The sequence below is a fragment of the Neoarius graeffei genome, chromosome 23 (genome assembly GCF_027579695.1).
Source record: "Neoarius graeffei isolate fNeoGra1 chromosome 23, fNeoGra1.pri, whole genome shotgun sequence".
Classification (NCBI taxonomy): domain Eukaryota; kingdom Metazoa; phylum Chordata; class Actinopteri; order Siluriformes; family Ariidae; genus Neoarius; species Neoarius graeffei.
In genome coordinates, this window is record NC_083591.1 from 12,853,596 (window position 1) to 12,871,616 (window position 18,021).

Here is an 18,021-nt window from a genome sequence, read left to right on the forward strand (position 1 = left end):
TCAAAAATCATTCATTTTAGTTGATGAATTAGGAAAAATATCATAAATGCTAAGATATATTTTAACTTTCACCCATGTAACCGGCAGTTCCAAGGACCCACAATAGATAGGGCTGAAAAGAAAGAAAAAACAATGTTTTTTGGTTGTTTGTTCATTGATGCTTGTTTGCCATCACAACCATTAAAACATCTCTCTACTTTCCTTCCCTTGACCCATCCTTTGTTCCCAATCTACACCCTTATACAATTGAACACTCATACCATCAACCTATACCACGTCCAACCTACCCCCCAGAGCTCAAGCCACACCAAGGAAGATTCAGAGGACTCTGAGCTGGAGAATATCATGGGACACCACTCTGTGAGAGAGGGGCACCTATTTGTCCCTTGTGAGGCTGAAGGTCATGAGAGTCCCCCCACAGATGGAACGCTCACATTTTTGAGGCTTCCTGCATCATGCGGAGCCCTGGGGGAAGTAGAACCTGACCCCAAGCATGGCATTCAGGCTGGATATGTGGATCTGCCACCTCCTTTTAGCCCATCACCCATCATCCCTTCCAGGCCCAAGAGTCCATGGGGTCGCTTTGACCCTTATGACTCCACTGAGGTAATACTTGGAGACCTGGTATACGTCTTGAAAATCCCTTCTGTCCGTTTCACAATCCATAACGCATTTGACTGGAACAAATGGTATCTTCTGCATGAATGAATGACTGTGGAATTGTTTTTCAGAAAGAACGGAATGTGTGACTGTTGTAGTTCAGAAGGATTGGCCATAGTTTGAGTTTGGGTTATTTTGAGGTTTTGCATTTGCCTTTGACACAAGAGCCAAATTACCTTACATCATACTTGACTCTTCTGTTTCGGCATATAGTAGTGTTTTATTGTAATAAAACAACTCCCATGGTCCCTGGCTTCTTCTTGAGTTTATGGTACTATCAGTAGAGTTTTTCACATTCTCCCTGTGTCTGTGTGGGTTTCCTGTGGGTTCTCTGGCCTTCCTCCCAACTCCTAAAAACATCCTGTGGATTGTGGATTGCCAACTCAAAATTGCCCATGTGTATGAGGCAAGGTGTATTCTTGCCTCGTATCCGGTGTTCCCAGTTTTTCTGTAATGGTACGTCTAGTCATTACCACCTCCAAAGGGCTACATCCTTCATTAGGTTCAGGTGAATACTAGCTAGTTTTTCTTCATATCAGGTGGCAGTATTCGTGGTTGATAACTCACAGCAAGTTCCAAAATTCCGTCAATATTTTTTTCCTCAGTAAAATTCCTTGTATTCAGAGTTGGGTTACAGAGGAATGTAATACTTTTGAGTAATTAGCAATTAAAATTAATACAAGTAACTTAAATGACCTCGCATACTGTGCATGCCCCCTAGGTTTCCAGACTTGTCTTGTCTAGCTGTGTCTGAGATGGGGGTTTTCAATAGCATCCTGAAGACTGCCTTGAAACACAAGCACAAGCAGTTACCTTTAAACCTAATTAAAAAAAAAAATCAGGGTATAGAAAATACGGACTGAAAAAACCCATATGTATGTCTGTATATATATGTGTATGTATGTATGTATGTATGTATGTATGTATGTATGTATGTATATGTGTGTCAACTGCAATATAATGTAACATAAACACGACAATTTAAAAATGTAAAGACTAATGCAATGATACATGAATGAGAAACAATTTCAGTGTTCATTTGTCATGAGGAAAAAAACCCTGGAATTTTTATTTAGGTTAGTCAGTGTTTCCTCAGGATGATTAGCACAACTGTCTGCGACAGTTAAAGTTCATACCCTGGAGTGTGTGTGTGTGTGTGATGCCTCTGTGATTGGTTGGGTGTATTCCTTCCTTGGACCCAATGCTTCTGTGAGACTCTGGATTCACCACAACCTTGAAGTGGATAAACGGTTACAGACAGTGAATAAATGAAGACCTGATTTTTTTTTCCTTTGGGAGAGAACATTATGACTTTGGGTCTTTGATGACATGTCTGAAATGCTATAGATTGCATATGTCTAATATGCTGGTGGTCCTTTCCACACTTGTAATTTGACCTAATTAAAAGTGACTGCTTTTACAACCTCCGTTATATCCACCCAATTTTGTCACCATTTGGTTTCCCAACTACAGAGTAACTCTGCATTACTGTTGAGCTTAAAATAGCCAAGAGCTGAAGGGATCCCATATTATGTAATTTTCTGAAATACCACATTCACCTCTGGTTCTTGCCAGGCTCTTTTCCCTGCCTAAATGTTCAGTCTCCTATAACTAACTGCAGCTCTCTCTCTCTCTCTCTCTCTCTCTCTCTCTCTCTCTCTCTCTCTCTGTTTTTCTCTTCATGATATTCTGTTATGCACAGGACCAGGATAAAGAGTATGTGGGCTTTGCAACCTTGCCAAATCAAGTGCACCGCAAATCTGTGAAAAAGGGCTTCGACTTCACTCTAATGGTAGCAGGTAAAATAAACCTGATTGTAATTCTACCGAGGAGTCAAATGTTTCTTTGAGGTGCCCCACTCTTTCTATTTCTTCTCATCGGGTCCCTTTGTGTGTGTTCTCTTAGGGGAGTCTGGATTGGGCAAGTCCACCCTGGTCAACAGCCTCTTCCTCACAGATCTCTACAAAGACAGAAAACTTCTCAATGCTGAAGGTAATCTGGATGTGGTTAAATCATAAATACAGTATATTATGCAAGGGAATGCTTTTGTATCATCACAAAATCCCATCTATTAAATGCATGCAAATGTTATAGTTTATTTTGTACACAAATGAGCAAAGATTTTGCGTTTGTATGCTTTTTCATGTCCTGTACTAACGAAGTCGGATAACATCCTCATCTTATAAGCCATTCTGAAGCTAGCAAAGGAGATAGTGTGTTATTTTACTTAGCACAGTAATAGTGCATGTTACTTTCAGAAAAACACATCATATAGAGTAATTTGAATAGTAACCAAAGCCAGTAGCTAATTGAGAGCTGAAAGGAAAAAAAAACAAAACACTTGGGTTACCATATCAGCAGCCGACAGAGGCATTTCTAGCTATTGAAAAGACCAGGGGCTGAGTCAAGTTTTCCTGGGGCTTGTATTTTTAAGGCATTGATCGGTTGGTGAGGTTATATCTAACTTTACAAGAAATATTATCACCCACACACATGGAAAGGTTAACGACCTCTTTATTACTGATTTTTGCACTGCTCTTTTTAAATTTATGTAGTTCACTTCAGTTTCTGTCTCCTTATTATTAAGTTATCATCAACACCCGTAATGTCTCAGGAAACTCAGGCATGTGCCAACTGACTATTAAATATAACCAGTAAAAATTTATCATCAGTTTAATCAAAATATATCATTTCTCACTTACATATCTCTCCTTTAGGACCACAAGGACAAATTCTAAGCTACATTATGATATTACACCATTCAAAATCCCAGATGATATCCCATCTCATAAGACTATGATCATATAAATATGTCTTCCAAGTTTCTCCCTCTCTCTCACACACACACACACACACACACACACACACACACACACACACATATATATATATATATATATATATATATATATATATATATATATATATATAAATACCATTTTCTGCAATGCATCCAGGCTCAGTTGACTGCAGCAGGTCATTTGTGGTGTCTGGACAACACAAATTTATGTTGACATTATTATTGCGTGGCAAAAAAAAAAAAATCCAGATGTGTAACTAATGCCGCTTTTCCACTACAAACGCGGCTGAGCCGTGCCGTGCCGAGTCGAGCTGAGTCGAGCTGAGCGGGGCTGTTGGAGTTGCATTTCGACTACAACCGTGCTGAACCGTGCTGGCTGGAAGTGGGTGGACACATTGGGTGGAGTTAGCGAAAGTGGGTGGACGTCACGTGATGTCGTTAAGCAGCGCAAACAGTGACATCAGTGACAGTGGCGGAACAAGTCAGAGCCGGGCCGGGGGCGGGGCAAATGACCGGGCCCTTTATTAAAGCTTATCATAACATCATTTTAGGCTACAAAATGTCCGCAACTGCGGTGTTTACCAATTTCAACACTACCGGGTGCAACTATGTTATTTAGTACATCAAGTCCTTCAAACGAACATGTAACTCAGAAACAAAAAACATTAGGATACTGTACATGGCTCATAATAAAACATCAATAGCCTATACTGCGCACATTATTTGAAGGGCATACGAATGAGCGCTCAGAGGTTGCAACGGTGACAGGAAGAGTCAGAAATAAAAGGAGGGCGGTGCAAACCTCACTGAATGCACTGTGTTTACCAATTTCAACACTACGGGGTGCAACTATGTTATTTTGTACATTAAGTCCTTCAAACGAACATGTAACTCAGAAACAAAAAAACATTAGGCGACATACTGTACATGGCTCATAATAAAACATCAATAGCCTACTGCGCGCATTATTTGAAGGGCATACGACGAGCCTTGCGCTCCGCGAACTCGTCCACGATGCTCTGTATGTCACTGATTCAGTGAGCTTTTAAGCGGTAGTCTCACGACCCGGATAGTAAACAATAAACATGGAGGACATGGAGTCGTTAGTGTTGCTGGTCTTGGTGCTGTGGCTTGTTGTCACCGACAACGCCAACAGATACTGGCAAGAGCGTATAGATGAGGCGAGGCGCATAAGGCTTCAGAAATTCTCGTAATTCGTAATTATTCTCCTTCCGGGTTTGCGGTGTTTACAGATCCCAGCGTGCTCGCAAGGCGTGTGTGGGCATGTGAGGACACGCCTCCTCACCAATCAGTGCACAGGGGAGTGTCTGCTCACGCCCCCAACCTCAGTCGGCACGGTTTGGCTCGCTTCAGCCCCACTCCAAAACGGTGCGAGTTTTAGGGGCTAAGCAGGGCTGAAACGAGCTGAGTCGTGCTGGTTTTTGGTAGTCGAAACGCGAGCCGTGTCGGGCTGAAGTGAGCTGAAGCGAGCTGAAGTGAGCTGAAAAGGGTAGTGGAAAAGGGCCATAATATGCCAAAGGCTGGCTGTGGGATGGTCAGCTGGCTGGTTCTGCGTAGGATTAAAACATATGATTAACTTATGTCAGGGCAACTATTGGTGTCGACATGAACACAAATTGTTGTTGACCTGTTGAATAAACTTAGTCGGGGCAAATAGACCCGTACTGTAGATATTGATTAAACCACTCGAACTTCTGGGCTCGCCTGGCACACTAATCATACAGACCCTACGCTGTAAATTCAACATAACCAGCTACACTGAGCCGTTTCTGTGCTTCAGCATAATTCGATAGGTTACATTGTTGATGCATTCTTTACATACACCCACGGTCGATAACTTATCATCTGTTTTCATCTTGAAAAATCCAACAATAGCGGATTGTTTTGTTTGTTTTGTAGTCATCTACCGACCAGTTCTGAATGTTCTTCTTCTGTTGGCAGTTATTGAAATTTTGAATGTGCACTGTGCAGTGCTCAATTATGCCCCCCTCCCCCCCCCCCCCCCCCCCCAGTCTTCAGACGCTGCAAGTCAAGTTCCGATCTGTTTCAGTCAGCTGTTTTCTATTAATCTCTTACTTTTTTTTTGAGGGCGAAAATACCTGGGGCTAGGTTCAAAATACCCGGGGCTAGAGCCCTGAGTGATGGGGGCCTAATGACGCCACTGGTAGCCGGCTGAGTAACATTTCCCACTTTTTTCAGTATTTCTGAATGGATGATCGAATATACACTTAAAGAATATGTACTACCAGTACATTATATCAGAAGAAGTAGCTGTATGCTGATATTTTCAGAAATCTACCCTTTGCAGATTTAAATTCTGCATTAGTCTAATTGGAGAAACAAATAGCATGTTTGCGTTCCAGAACGAATCACCCAGACAGTGGAAATCACGAAGCACACAGTGGACATCGAGGAGAAGGGCGTCAAACTCAAGCTCACCATCGTGGATACACCAGGCTTTGGGGATGCAGTTAATAACACTGAGTGGTACGAGTTTTTGTGTTCCAGTAAAATTTTAATATTTAAAAAATATATTTTATTTAAAAAAATAAAAGGATTCCCCAAAAGGTTCTTCATATAATATAGATTCGATAATATTCTACAGCCTTTTCTGACAGAATATTATAAAAAAAACTGTCATTATTAGCAACTGTAGTTCAACAAACTGATTTAATAATTGAGATATTTAGCTTAGTAATATAACTAAAATTAGATTTATTTATTGAAATTATATTCCTATTATAATTATATAACGAGACCTATTTAATTATTACCTATCACATATAAATGTAGACCTTATACAACTTATAATAAATAATTTATTACATTTTGGATTCAAGAAATAAATCAAAATAATGCAATAATAAAGTAATGGGAATTAATAGTAATAATTAACTTATTATTTAGTAGTTAACTAGTGCGTGTATGATTTCAGCTGGAAGTCAGTAGCCGACTACATCGACCAACAGTTTGAGCAGTACTTCCGAGACGAGAGTGGCCTGAACCGCAAAAACATTCAGGACAACCGTGTGCACTGCTGTCTTTACTTCATTTCACCCTTTGGCCATGGGTATGAGAATGAGCACGAACACACTTGCACACCAATAATGCAGAAATCAAGCATAAGGTGCTTCATTCAAATCATTAATGTTGTAATGTGTTTCAGTGAATCACCAACACTCATAATCCAGTATGGGAGACCTTGTGTTGTTTGTTTTTAGTATTTTTTTTAATCCGTGTTCGCCCTCTAGTGTAAAAGTGTAGTAATTACATCTCTGTATGAAAGGTCACCTTCTCCTGTCACTCTCCTCCAGAGAGGAAACTGACTCGTTTTTATAGAAAATGGTCATCCTTCCTTTTTGAGCAGTTCTATATTAAAGCACATTGTGTGTGTGTATATATATATCAGGGCTTTGAACCGGTTCAAGGAACGAAAACGAAAACCGGGAACTTTTTCTATTTCACATGGAACAGAAACGAAACCAGAAACTTTATTATTTTTTATGTTCCGGAACAGAAACGCTTATTAAAAATAATGGTAACCGGTTAATACCGGTTTTTATTTCGTTCCTCAAAGTTTCCATAGCCTACAAATAAAAAAGTCATTCTTCTCCTGCGCAAGTTTCTATGACCCGCTGGGGTTCACTTCCTGTGTGACGTTCGCTGACTGAATGGAGAGAGCGGGAGGGTGGACTACTATCACGTCTCCACATCTTAAATAAGAGGTAAATATTGCAGTCTATCGTTATTCAAAAACGTCAATTTCAAACACGATATCAATATATTTGTCCACGTTAATGAGAGGCTCGCGAACATTAAATGACGTTAACCTCTGTTAGCCTATCAATGCATAGGGCCTGACTAGCCTTTGGTAACGCACTAAACGAATTCTCTTTCATTTTTGGCACTTTTTCTGTTTGTGTAGATGGGAAGACATACTGAGAATCCAAATCGCCAACATTTGAAATAATAATTGTTTTGAATTATTTCTTGTCTTATTTAATGAAGGTTGTAATAGAATTAGCCTACATTTGGCTTAAGCTGGATGAGACAGAGACATAATTTTATAGCCATTTGTTAAACAGCTGACAGGGAACGTAATTAACCGTTCCGGGAACGAAATTTTTTTGTTCTAACCGGTTCGGGAACGTCTATTTAATGGTGGAACCCAAAACCGGAAACGTTAAAATTCCGTTTCTGTTCGGAACGAACCAATAGGAAAAAAATTCTGGTTCAAAGCCCTGATATATATATATATATATATATATATATATATATATGGACACAAGTGTTTTTTCTGGGAAATACACTACTCGTATTTTTCATACGAGCTACATCCGGGACATGGAGAACCAAAACCATGACATAAATCTCTATATGTCACTCAGGAGGAAATTGATGAATTGTTTTGATAAATTTGGGTACTTTTCGCTTGTGAATGTGTCGATATGATAAAAAGAAAATCACAGGTTGGCTTGAAGAGATGAAGTTTATCTTCTCAAGCTGAAAAACCTGCATCTTTTATATGAAATACATCACGGATCTGAGTGGCATATTTAAATAATATTGGCTGGCGTTGAGTGGTATATCAGATATATTCCATTCAGCTAGCATGATATTGAATGAGTAGAAGACGAGTTCAGTATCATGTTAACTGAATGGAATGTATCTGATAGACCACAAAAAAAGCCAGTCACTATTATGATTATTATTATACATACACATTTGATGGAACAATTATAGATTTTACAAAAAGTTAAGAACAGCGGGGTTAAAGAAGCAAACCTGGCAGCCATGTTTGTTTACATATTGTCACGGTTGCTTGCTAGCGCGGAAGTTTTACGTGTAATGCAGATCTTATGGCATTTTCAATTCACTGCGACAGTTTACTGTGGGCACTGCCTGCGAACAAAGAAATTCTTCTGCGCATGCGCAGCAGAAAACTTCCTCAGTGAATATTCGCATCAGCTCCACGTGTGACGTCATGTTGTCTTGACAACCATGCAATATCGTAAACCATATTCAACGCTCATTCTCCATTGGGTAGAGTGACATAATACGCATAGGATGAGCGATATGCTAAGAATATTGCATGCTATCAAACCAAATGAACGAAACACGCTAGAAGGAAATAGAATGCATGTTTTTTGGCGGCACGGTGGTGTAAGTGGTTAGCACGGTCGCCTCACAGCAAGAAGGTTCTGGGTTCGAACCCAGCAGCTGGCGAGGGCCTTTCTGTGTGGAGTTTGCATGTTCTCCCCGTGTCTTTGTGGGTTTCCTCCGGGTGCTCCGGTTTCCCCCACAGTCCAAAGACATGCGGTTAGGTGCTCTTGAGCGAGGTACCTAACTCCCACCTGCTCCCCGGGCGCTGTTAGCATGGCTGCCCACTGCTCTAGGTATGTGTGTGTGCTCAATGTTCACTGCTTCAGAGAAGAAATTTCACAAGTGTGTGATGAATAAAGTTGTGCATTCTTCTTCTTTCTTTTATTCCATCGAAAAAGTGTCCTGTATGTATAATAATTTCCGATATTTCACTCTGATGATGTCAGTCCTGGTATTTTCCCGCTGACTAGATGCACGTTGTCAAAATAGTGAACTGGTTCAAAATTAAAATTCTTTGGATTAACTTGTGGAGGTTTTTTTTTTTAATTGTGGATGTGTCCAGATAATCTCATCTCATTATCTCTAGCCGCTTTATCCTGTTCTACAGGGTCACAGGCAAGCTGGAGCCTATCCCAGCTGACTACGGGCGAAAGGCGGGGTACACCCTGGACAAGTAGCCAGGTCATCACAGGGCTGACACATAGACACAGACAACCATTCACACTCACATTCACACCTACAGTCAATTTAGAGTCACCAGTTAACCTAACCTGCATGTCTTTGGACTGTGGGGGAAACCGGAGCACCCGGAGGAAACCCACGTGGACACGGGGAGATCATGCAAACTCCGCACAGAAAGGCCCTCGCCGGCCACGGGGCTCGAATCCGGACCTTCTTGCTGTGAGGTGACAGCGCTAACCACTGCACCACCGTGCCACCCGTGTCCAGATAATATAAAGAACATTACACAGTGGCATGAAGTTCATCGACTCGTGTTGAAAATATTTTCCCATGTTCGCTTCGCTCACTCGTGAATATGTTCACCACTCGAAGAGAAATTTCATATCTTTGCGCGACTGTTTAATATCCTTTATATATACATTTGATTTTTGCTGTATATTGCTTGCATGAGTGAGTCAGAGGAACAAATTTGCATGGTTTATTGCCAATAGGTGTCTCAAAAGTACACCATTTTTCTACACAATCTCCATTTCATTCAATGTATTCAGTCATGTTCCTATGAGGGTCTGGATTCCTCTAGAAAAAATAAAAATTATTTTAATTTCTATTTTATGTCACACTTTTAAGGTTTTCATTTAACTCACCCTCGTATAAAAATTTGTCCCACATTCACACCAGCAGGGATGCGACACAACAAAGCATTCATGTCAAGCGTGCGACTGTTAGCAGTGTGAATGTGTGGCAAGCGACGTGACAAAGTTGAGCTTCATGCAAATTATAAGTGAAGCGTTTTCCCCTCTCATGGTGAAATATTATGTGTTTTAAAACAGCCCTGGTGTTTTTGCTGCTCTATTAGGGTACTTTAAACTGTAAAAGAGGTGGAACAGGAAATAATAAGGGACAAAATATTGTCTTATTCTGACACTAGTAAACAGTGAGGCATTTTATACACAAGCCTCAATCTAGTGTTGTATGTATTTTTTTCTTTTCTTTTCTATTTGTATGTAATGAAAGTGGGCCTGCTTGTCTTTTACAGTCTCAGGCCTTTGGATGTGGAGTTTATGAAAGCCCTACATGAAAAGGTCAACATTGTGCCAGTCTTGGCCAAGGCAGACACGCTCACCCCCAGTGAGGTCAAGAAAAAGAAAATTAAGGCAAGTTTGGTAATGTCAAATGGATCATTTCAGTCCTGTGCTGTATGTCACAAGAACATATTTATTAACTCTTTATTAGATGGATATACTCATTACATTACAGGCATTTAGCAGATGATCTTATCTAGAGCAACATACAACATACCCGGAGCAGCCTGGGGAGCAGTTAGGTTAGGTGGCTAACACTTCAGCCATCCATGCTGGTCCAGAGAATCGAACTGGCAATCTTTTGGTCTCAAAGCTGCTTCTCCAACCATTAAGACATGGCTTAAAGTGCATATTCTGGACCACTTTGGGGTTTTTTTATAAGAAAGTATGTCCCTTTACACACTCATCCAGAAGGGTAATTTTGCACAAGGCCATCTGTCTACAGCAGAAAAAAATAAAATAACAAAACGCGTCTGGAAAAATCCCAAGGGAGTCTGGAGCCAGATTCGTGACGTTACATGCGGAAGCGCCAGCAAGCTGCGAGAGCTTGCACGGTTTCAGTGCACAGCCTGTGTAGACCAAGCGCTCCCATTTCTCTCTCATTGTCCGGTCTTTTGGGAAACGATGAGTACTAATCCCATCAAGATTGGTGTTGCTACACCCCTCCTACAATACATCTGTTAACCATTTTAATAATTACGCGATAACGTTGAAGAAATTTGCAGAAAACCACCAGGTCGTTTTCTCATAAACAAACCAGCACCGGTGTAGGATTCAGAGGGAGGTGTCCCGCACACGACGTCACGAAAATCAGTGTTTGCTGGGAAATCCAAATGCCAAGTTTTTTCAGAGGCGGACCAATTCGCCTCAAATGGCTTGATTTCAACTGAATTTTTCTGGTATTGCGCAAGGTATAAAAATTGCACAAAATGCAAAATGTGACAGATATTTGACCAAAGTTTAATCTAAAATAGGAGAATTACATTGATCTTGCTCCTGAATTTACCCGTGATGTGCACTTTAATGGTTAAAGAGATGCCTCCTTTTATATTAGTGTCTATATTTTTGTATACATCTGACCTAAAACATCATCAGGTTTTCATACATGTTCTAAAAGGAGTTAAAAAGAACCAAATTAAACAAACGAGTCAAAAATATTATGCTCGGTCATTTATTTATTGAGGAAAATGATCTAATATTACATATCAGTGAGCAGTAAAAGTATGTGAATCTTTGTTTTCAGTATCTAGAAAAAGAAGCCTGTATTTGTCACATGTACAACTCAAGCACAGTGAAATACCTCCTCCACTGCATCTGAAACAGTAAACACACATGTGAACAGTGAGCGCACACACGCGCGCGCACACACACACCAGTGGGCAGCTATGCTACAGTGCCCAGGGAGCAGTTGGGGTTAGGTTCCTTACTCAGCCATGATACAGAGGGAGGGGAACATGCTGTTCATTCACTCAACTCCCCTCGCATTTTTCCTGCCAGTCCCAGGAATCAAACTGGCGACCCTTTGGGCCCAAGGCTGCTTCTCTAACCTTCAGGCCATGGCCGCCCCCCTCTAGTGTGACCCCTAAATGTTTCTGGTAACTGTCATTCCAGGAATTGATGCTTCCAAAGAGCACACACTCTATTGTGGTGGTGTAAAAGATTTTCTGCAGCATTGTGAAGATCTTGAATTTCTTCAGCCATCTGAGGTGATACAAGCACTGCTGAGTTTTCTTCACCAGGGTGGAGCTGTGTGTAGTCCAAGTCAGGTACTTAGAGATGTGAACTCCGAGGTACCTGTAGCTGCTCACCTTCTTTACTGGGGTCCTGTAGATCCTGAGTGATGTGTCGTGGATCCTCTGCTTCTCCCTGCTGAAGTCTACCGCCTTCTCCTTGGTCTTGGAGACATTTAGGTCCAAATTGTTCTCCTTGCACCATGCTGACAGCGCCTCCACCTTGTCCATGTAGGCTGTCTCGTTGTTGTTCGAGATCAGGCCTACTACCATGTGTAAAGGAAGTAGAGCCGAGGACTCAGGACGCAGCCTTGGGGTACGCCAGTGTTGAGGGTTCTGGTGCTGGAGATGCAGTTACTAATCTTCACCACTTGTGGTCTGTCAGTCAGGAAACTCTGGCTCTAGGAGCAAAATGAGGGACTCAACCCCAGGTCCCTGAGGTTACTGACCAGTCTGAGGGGAACTATGGTGTTGAACACTGAATTGAAATCAATGAAAAGCATTCATCCGATGTCCAGGTGGGAAAAGATGGCATGGAGGATGTGGAAGATGAACTCCTGTTGAGGTGATAGGACAACTGAAGGGGGTCTAACGAGTCATGTAGAGATGTGTAGATGAAGTCTTTGATAAGTTTCTCAAAGCACTTCATTACCACAGAGGTCAATGCAACAGGGCGATAGTCATTTAAGCAGGCTGGCATGGTCTTCTTGGGTACAAGGATAATTAATGGTGGATACTTTGAAGCATGTGTGGACGACAGAATGGGCCAGAAAAAGATTGAAAATAGAGGTGAACACCGGAGCTAACCGGTCAGCAAATGATTTTAGCACCCGCCCAGGCATACCATCTGGGCCAGCTGCCTTCCTGCTGTTTGCTCTCTGATATGTTATGCTTGGAGACAGAGAGTGGGTAGGCCTCACCAGTCAGGTCTCCCACTTCAGTTGCGACTGAAGATGCTACTGCGATGCCAGCAGTGCTAACAAAGGACTTGTGTGAAAATCTGATGATGTTGTTTATGATCACATTTATGTAGAAAATTAGAAAATTGTAAAGGGTTCACACACTTTCAAGCACCACGGTATAGATTTCTTTGTTTGTAGTATTGTGCTGTTCTTTAGTAAGTGTGTGGAAAAGGTTCTTTTTATAAACATACAGGACATGCAATAAACGGAGATGAGTGGATAGAGGGCTTTATAAACACCCATCCATGCGGTGCTGAATTTATCTTAGCACAGTGGATCTACATAGCCATAGCAATGAAATAATGTTTTAGATCCATGAAAGGCTTCTTCTTTTGGCTGCTCCTGATTAGGGGTCGCCACAGCGGATCTGTTGTCTTCATTGCTCCGTCTTCCGCATCCTTCTCTACCACACTTGCCACTTTCATGTCCTCTCTCACCACATCCATGTATCTCCTCTTTGGCCTTCCTCGTTTTCGTGTGCCTGGCAGCTCCATCCTTAACATTCTCCTTCCAACATGCTCTGCATCTCTTCTCAGGATGTGCCCATACCATCTCAGTCTCATCTCTTTTAGCTTAATTCCCAAGCTCTCCACATGTGCTCTCCCCCTGATGTGCTCGTTCCTTATCCTGTCCAACCTTGTCACTCCCATCGCAAACCTTAACATCCTCAACTCCATCACCTCCAACTTTGCCTCCTGTCTCTTCATTAAGGGTATGGTCTCTAATCCATACATCACAGCTGGTCTCACTACCGTTTTATACATCTTACCTTTCACTTTTGCTGGGACTTTCCTATCACAAATGACTTCCGAACTCCTTCTCCAACTGCTCCACCCTGCCTGCACTCTCTTTTTCACCTCACTGTCGCAGCTCCCATTTTCCTGCACAGTTGACCCCAGGTACTTGAATTCACCAACTTTCTTTATGTCTACTCCTTGCATCTCCACTACACTCTCATCCCCATTCTCATTGATGCACATGTATTCTGTTTTGCTCCTGCTCACCTTCATTCCTCTTCGTTCCAATGCATATCTCCATCTCTCCAAACCCAACTCAACCTCCTTCTACTTTCACCACATATTACAATATCATCCGCAAACATCATGTTCCATGGTGACTCTTGCCTCACTTCGTCCGTCAAGCTATCCATCACTATGGCAAACAAGAAAGGACTCAAAGCAGATCCTTGATGAAGTCCCACCTTCACCTTGAACCATTCAGTCGTTCCAACTGCACACCTCACTGCTGTTTCACTGTTCTTATACATGTCTTGCACCACTCTAATATACTTCTCATTCACTCCACTCTCATACAATACCATAACTCATCTCTCGGCACGCTATCGTATGCCTTCTCCAAGTCTACAAACACACAATGTAGCTTTCTCTGGCCTTCCCTGTACTTCTCCATTAACATTCTTAAAGCAAAAATTGCATCCGACGTGCTCTTCCTTGGCATAAACCCGTACTGCTGTTCACAGATTGCTACCTCTCTTCTCAATACCCTTTCCCATAACTTCATGGTATGGCTCATCAAGTTTATCCCTCTGTAATTACTGCAGCTCTGTACATCTCCCTTATTCTTGTATATTGGGGCTAGCACACTCTTTCTCCATTCATTCGCATTTTCTCATTCTCTAAGATCTTATTGAACAATCTCATTAGGAAATTAGACCCATGAAAGTAAATATGTTAAGTTAATTACCATATATACCATTAGTAATGGACAATATATTTAAAATACAAAACACACAACACCTGTATTTAAATTAACAGTTTACTTCAATCCAAGCAATTTTAAAGGGCTGATGACACGAACATGACTCTATGCAATTTCTTAAATAAATTATACAACATGGCAAACATGTTAGATTTCTGTTATAATTACGTGAAAAGAAGCTGTTGTTACGCAAATATCCAACTTTTAATTGCACAGCGCAAGAAAACTGGGTCCGTGGCTTGCGGCCATGTTGTGACGTCAGTGGAAGAACACGCTGCGGTTCACTGGCTGTTCTACTCTGGTTCTACTCAATGGAAATGGCGCATGAAAACGCCGGTGAACTCTCTAGTGCTAGCTCTTCCTCTTCTGGGAATCTAGAATTGTGTTGATCTCTTCCGAATAGAATCTATGATAGCCTACCCTCTTTACCCTTTGCCTCTCGTTGCTAGGCGGCAGTTACATGAAAGCCGCAAGCTTTCACAAGCAAATACATGACTGATATCACGCCGACTTTATGATTACATTTATGATTATCATGTAGAATCTATAGCTCTACGTACCTTTATCTTATGTCGTTTCACAACACATGTTCTGACAGGAGGACTGTCTTTGGATCCGGCATAGCTACTAGTAGACCCCCTCCGGAATACTGGCAGTGTTGCCAGATTGGGAGGTTTCCCACCCAGTTGAGCGGTTTCAAGAGCATTTTGGTGGGTTTTGAACATATTTTGGGCTGGAAAACTTCAGCAGTATCTGGCAACACATACTGCTGACGTTTTCCAGCACAAAATATGTTCAAAACCCACCAAAATGCACTTGAAACCACCCAACTGGGCGGGAAACCTCCCAATCTGGCAACACTGTGTAGGCAGTGCTGATGGTAGTAACACACGTTTGTGCTGAACTGAACACCCAGGAGATTCTTTTAAGCTGGGAAGGGTGTCAAAACAATCCAAATCGAAGTGTTCAGAGCACAGGACGGATGTTGGTGAGGGCTCCCACTTGTCACGAGTGCGCCTGACTTGCTTCACCCACTTCGCATGCAGCTCGGGATCTCTGGGAAACTTGAATAAACTTACCCCATCCTTGTGGGTTTTGGAGCAAAAGCCGGCAACACAACGCGAAGGCATAATAACTATATATATATATATATATATATATATATATATATATAAAATGTATAATAATAATACTAATAATGACAGACTGAACACCTCTCGCATCAACAATAAACTGGTAAGTTAGGAGGAAGGTTCTTTCGCTGACATCATATAGCTCCTCCTTCATCTCCTGGGTGCTGCAGCCCTGTCAAATTTGCCCAAATAGCCGCGTTTTTTATCATAACTTGTAAAATAGGCGCCTTCGTGAATTAATATATGGATCATCGGGAATTACTTTTTATGTTATAAAACATCGCCAAAGATGTCAAAAATGTGTCATCAGCACTTTAAGGTATGGTAGCTATTATTATTATTATTACTGAGAATACAAATGATTCCTGATCTGCCATAGCCTAAATTGTAGCCATAGTTGAATTGATAACCTTGCCTAAAAGAGTAGCTTTAATCAAAATGTGTAGTTTGCTACACATCACAATAAATTATACAAATTACTGACACTTTGGTAACATTACCATAAGCCTACAGCTTTACATCGCCAGCTACTCTGTGGGATAACACACCAGTTTGTGTGTAAGTTAGCTTATGCCGTTGAACTGTTACAATTTTACCTCAGCTGGATTTCTGTTACAGCAGCACTACATCTAGCAACAACTTCACCTGACTGACTGGTGCAGCACTGAGCTTTCTCCTACTAGCATTGGCCGCAGTAGGCTACGGTTTGTTAGGTCAACCGCTACATCTCAGTACAGTGTGGCAAGCAACGTTATGTTATATACAACATCGCAAAATGTAGCTTACACATTTAAAGGCTAAGTAACATAGATGACAATGTCACTTAGGCCTACAAGAAAAGACCTGTTCACCTGTCCAGGAGCGGATGGAGCAGTCTGTCAAAGCTGAACGAGTGACTTTAGTTTAGGCAAAGATTCTAGCACTCTGCTAAAAAGTTGTTCATCAGCTCCACCAGTCAAAATACTGGAAAGGCTATTGCCAGAGGTGTTCTAGAACATCTCTGCTATCGACCTGAGCCTGTCTTAAACAATACGTGAGGTGTCTGCTGAAACCTGGTAGATGTTTCAGTCTGGGTTTTTTTTCCGGTCTGGGGTTTGTTTGTTTTTCTCGGGTCTGTCGGTCATGGTTAAAAATGGGGACATTTCCAGGGACAGGCCACCAAAAATGGGGACTGTCCCACAAAAAATGGGGATGTCTGGTCACCCTAATGTTGACTTTTATAGGCTGATATGTGTGAAACACATTTGTGAAATTTCTCATGCATATGTAGGTGAACATGTTTAAAGCCTTGACCACCACAGTTACATGAGCAGATGGTGTTCCTTGCCTTTTACTCTTGATGGTGTTATAGTCCAGGCTCAGCGTGCATGTGTTTTGAGGGTGTGGTTTTGGAGCAAATACTGGAAGAAAGGACTTGTGTGGGGGTTTTTTTTGTAATAAATGAATGAATGAATGAATATTATTTTTAAGAACATCCTTTAAAATCACTGACTTCACCTATAATAATGTGCATTTAACAATACTGTGTATCTGTGCAAATGGTTTAATACCTGGTTAACATGGTTTAACCCTAATCCTATCATAATAATTTCCATTCTGTTTTTAAATAAAAGTCCATAAGCAAATTTCCTTTAAACATTAAAAACTGTGTTAATGGGTTATGCTGTTATGATGCTGTAGATTTTTTTCTTTTCTTTTTTTTGTTTTGTTTTTTGGATACTGTTATACCTTTAGTTTCAGTCTAACACTCCTTCTGACAGATTCGAGAGGAGATCGAGCAATACGGGATCAAAATCTACCAGTTTCCTGATTGTGATTCAGATGAGGATGAGGACTTCAAACAGCAAGACCACGAACTGAAGGTGTGTATGATTAATCTACACTAGAGATGCCTGTGTGTGTGTGTTTATGAAGCAACGTGAACAGAGAAAGATGGAGAAGGAGAACTACCTGCAGTGCAGCAGATGCTACTGCAATGCCTCACTTCTTCTCCTAATAATTATTTTCTCTCCCTCTCTCTCTCTGCAGGAGAGCATTCCATTTGCAGTGATCGGCAGTAACACTGTCGTTGAGGCAAAAGGAAAGAGAGTGCGGGGTCGACTTTACCCCTGGGGCATTGTAGAGGGTACT

At 41.4% G+C, this 18,021-nt stretch overlaps 1 protein-coding gene across 3 annotated transcripts in view; it reads left to right on the forward strand.

Moving 5' to 3' along the window:
• The window catches only part of septin4b (septin 4b), a 221,120-nt gene that overhangs the window by 179,646 nt on the left and 23,453 nt on the right, over positions 1-18,021 (forward strand). For all 3 annotated transcript variants that reach the window (XM_060905783.1, XM_060905782.1, XM_060905781.1), the window contains exons 2-8: positions 2,363-2,459; positions 2,566-2,652; positions 5,845-5,968; positions 6,417-6,551; positions 10,302-10,419; positions 17,652-17,753; positions 17,920-18,016. In XM_060905783.1, the coding sequence (XP_060761766.1) occupies positions 2,363-2,459; positions 2,566-2,652; positions 5,845-5,968; positions 6,417-6,551; positions 10,302-10,419; positions 17,652-17,753; positions 17,920-18,016 (760 nt within the window). The remainder of the gene's footprint in view (positions 1-2,362; positions 2,460-2,565; positions 2,653-5,844; positions 5,969-6,416; positions 6,552-10,301; positions 10,420-17,651; positions 17,754-17,919; positions 18,017-18,021) is intronic.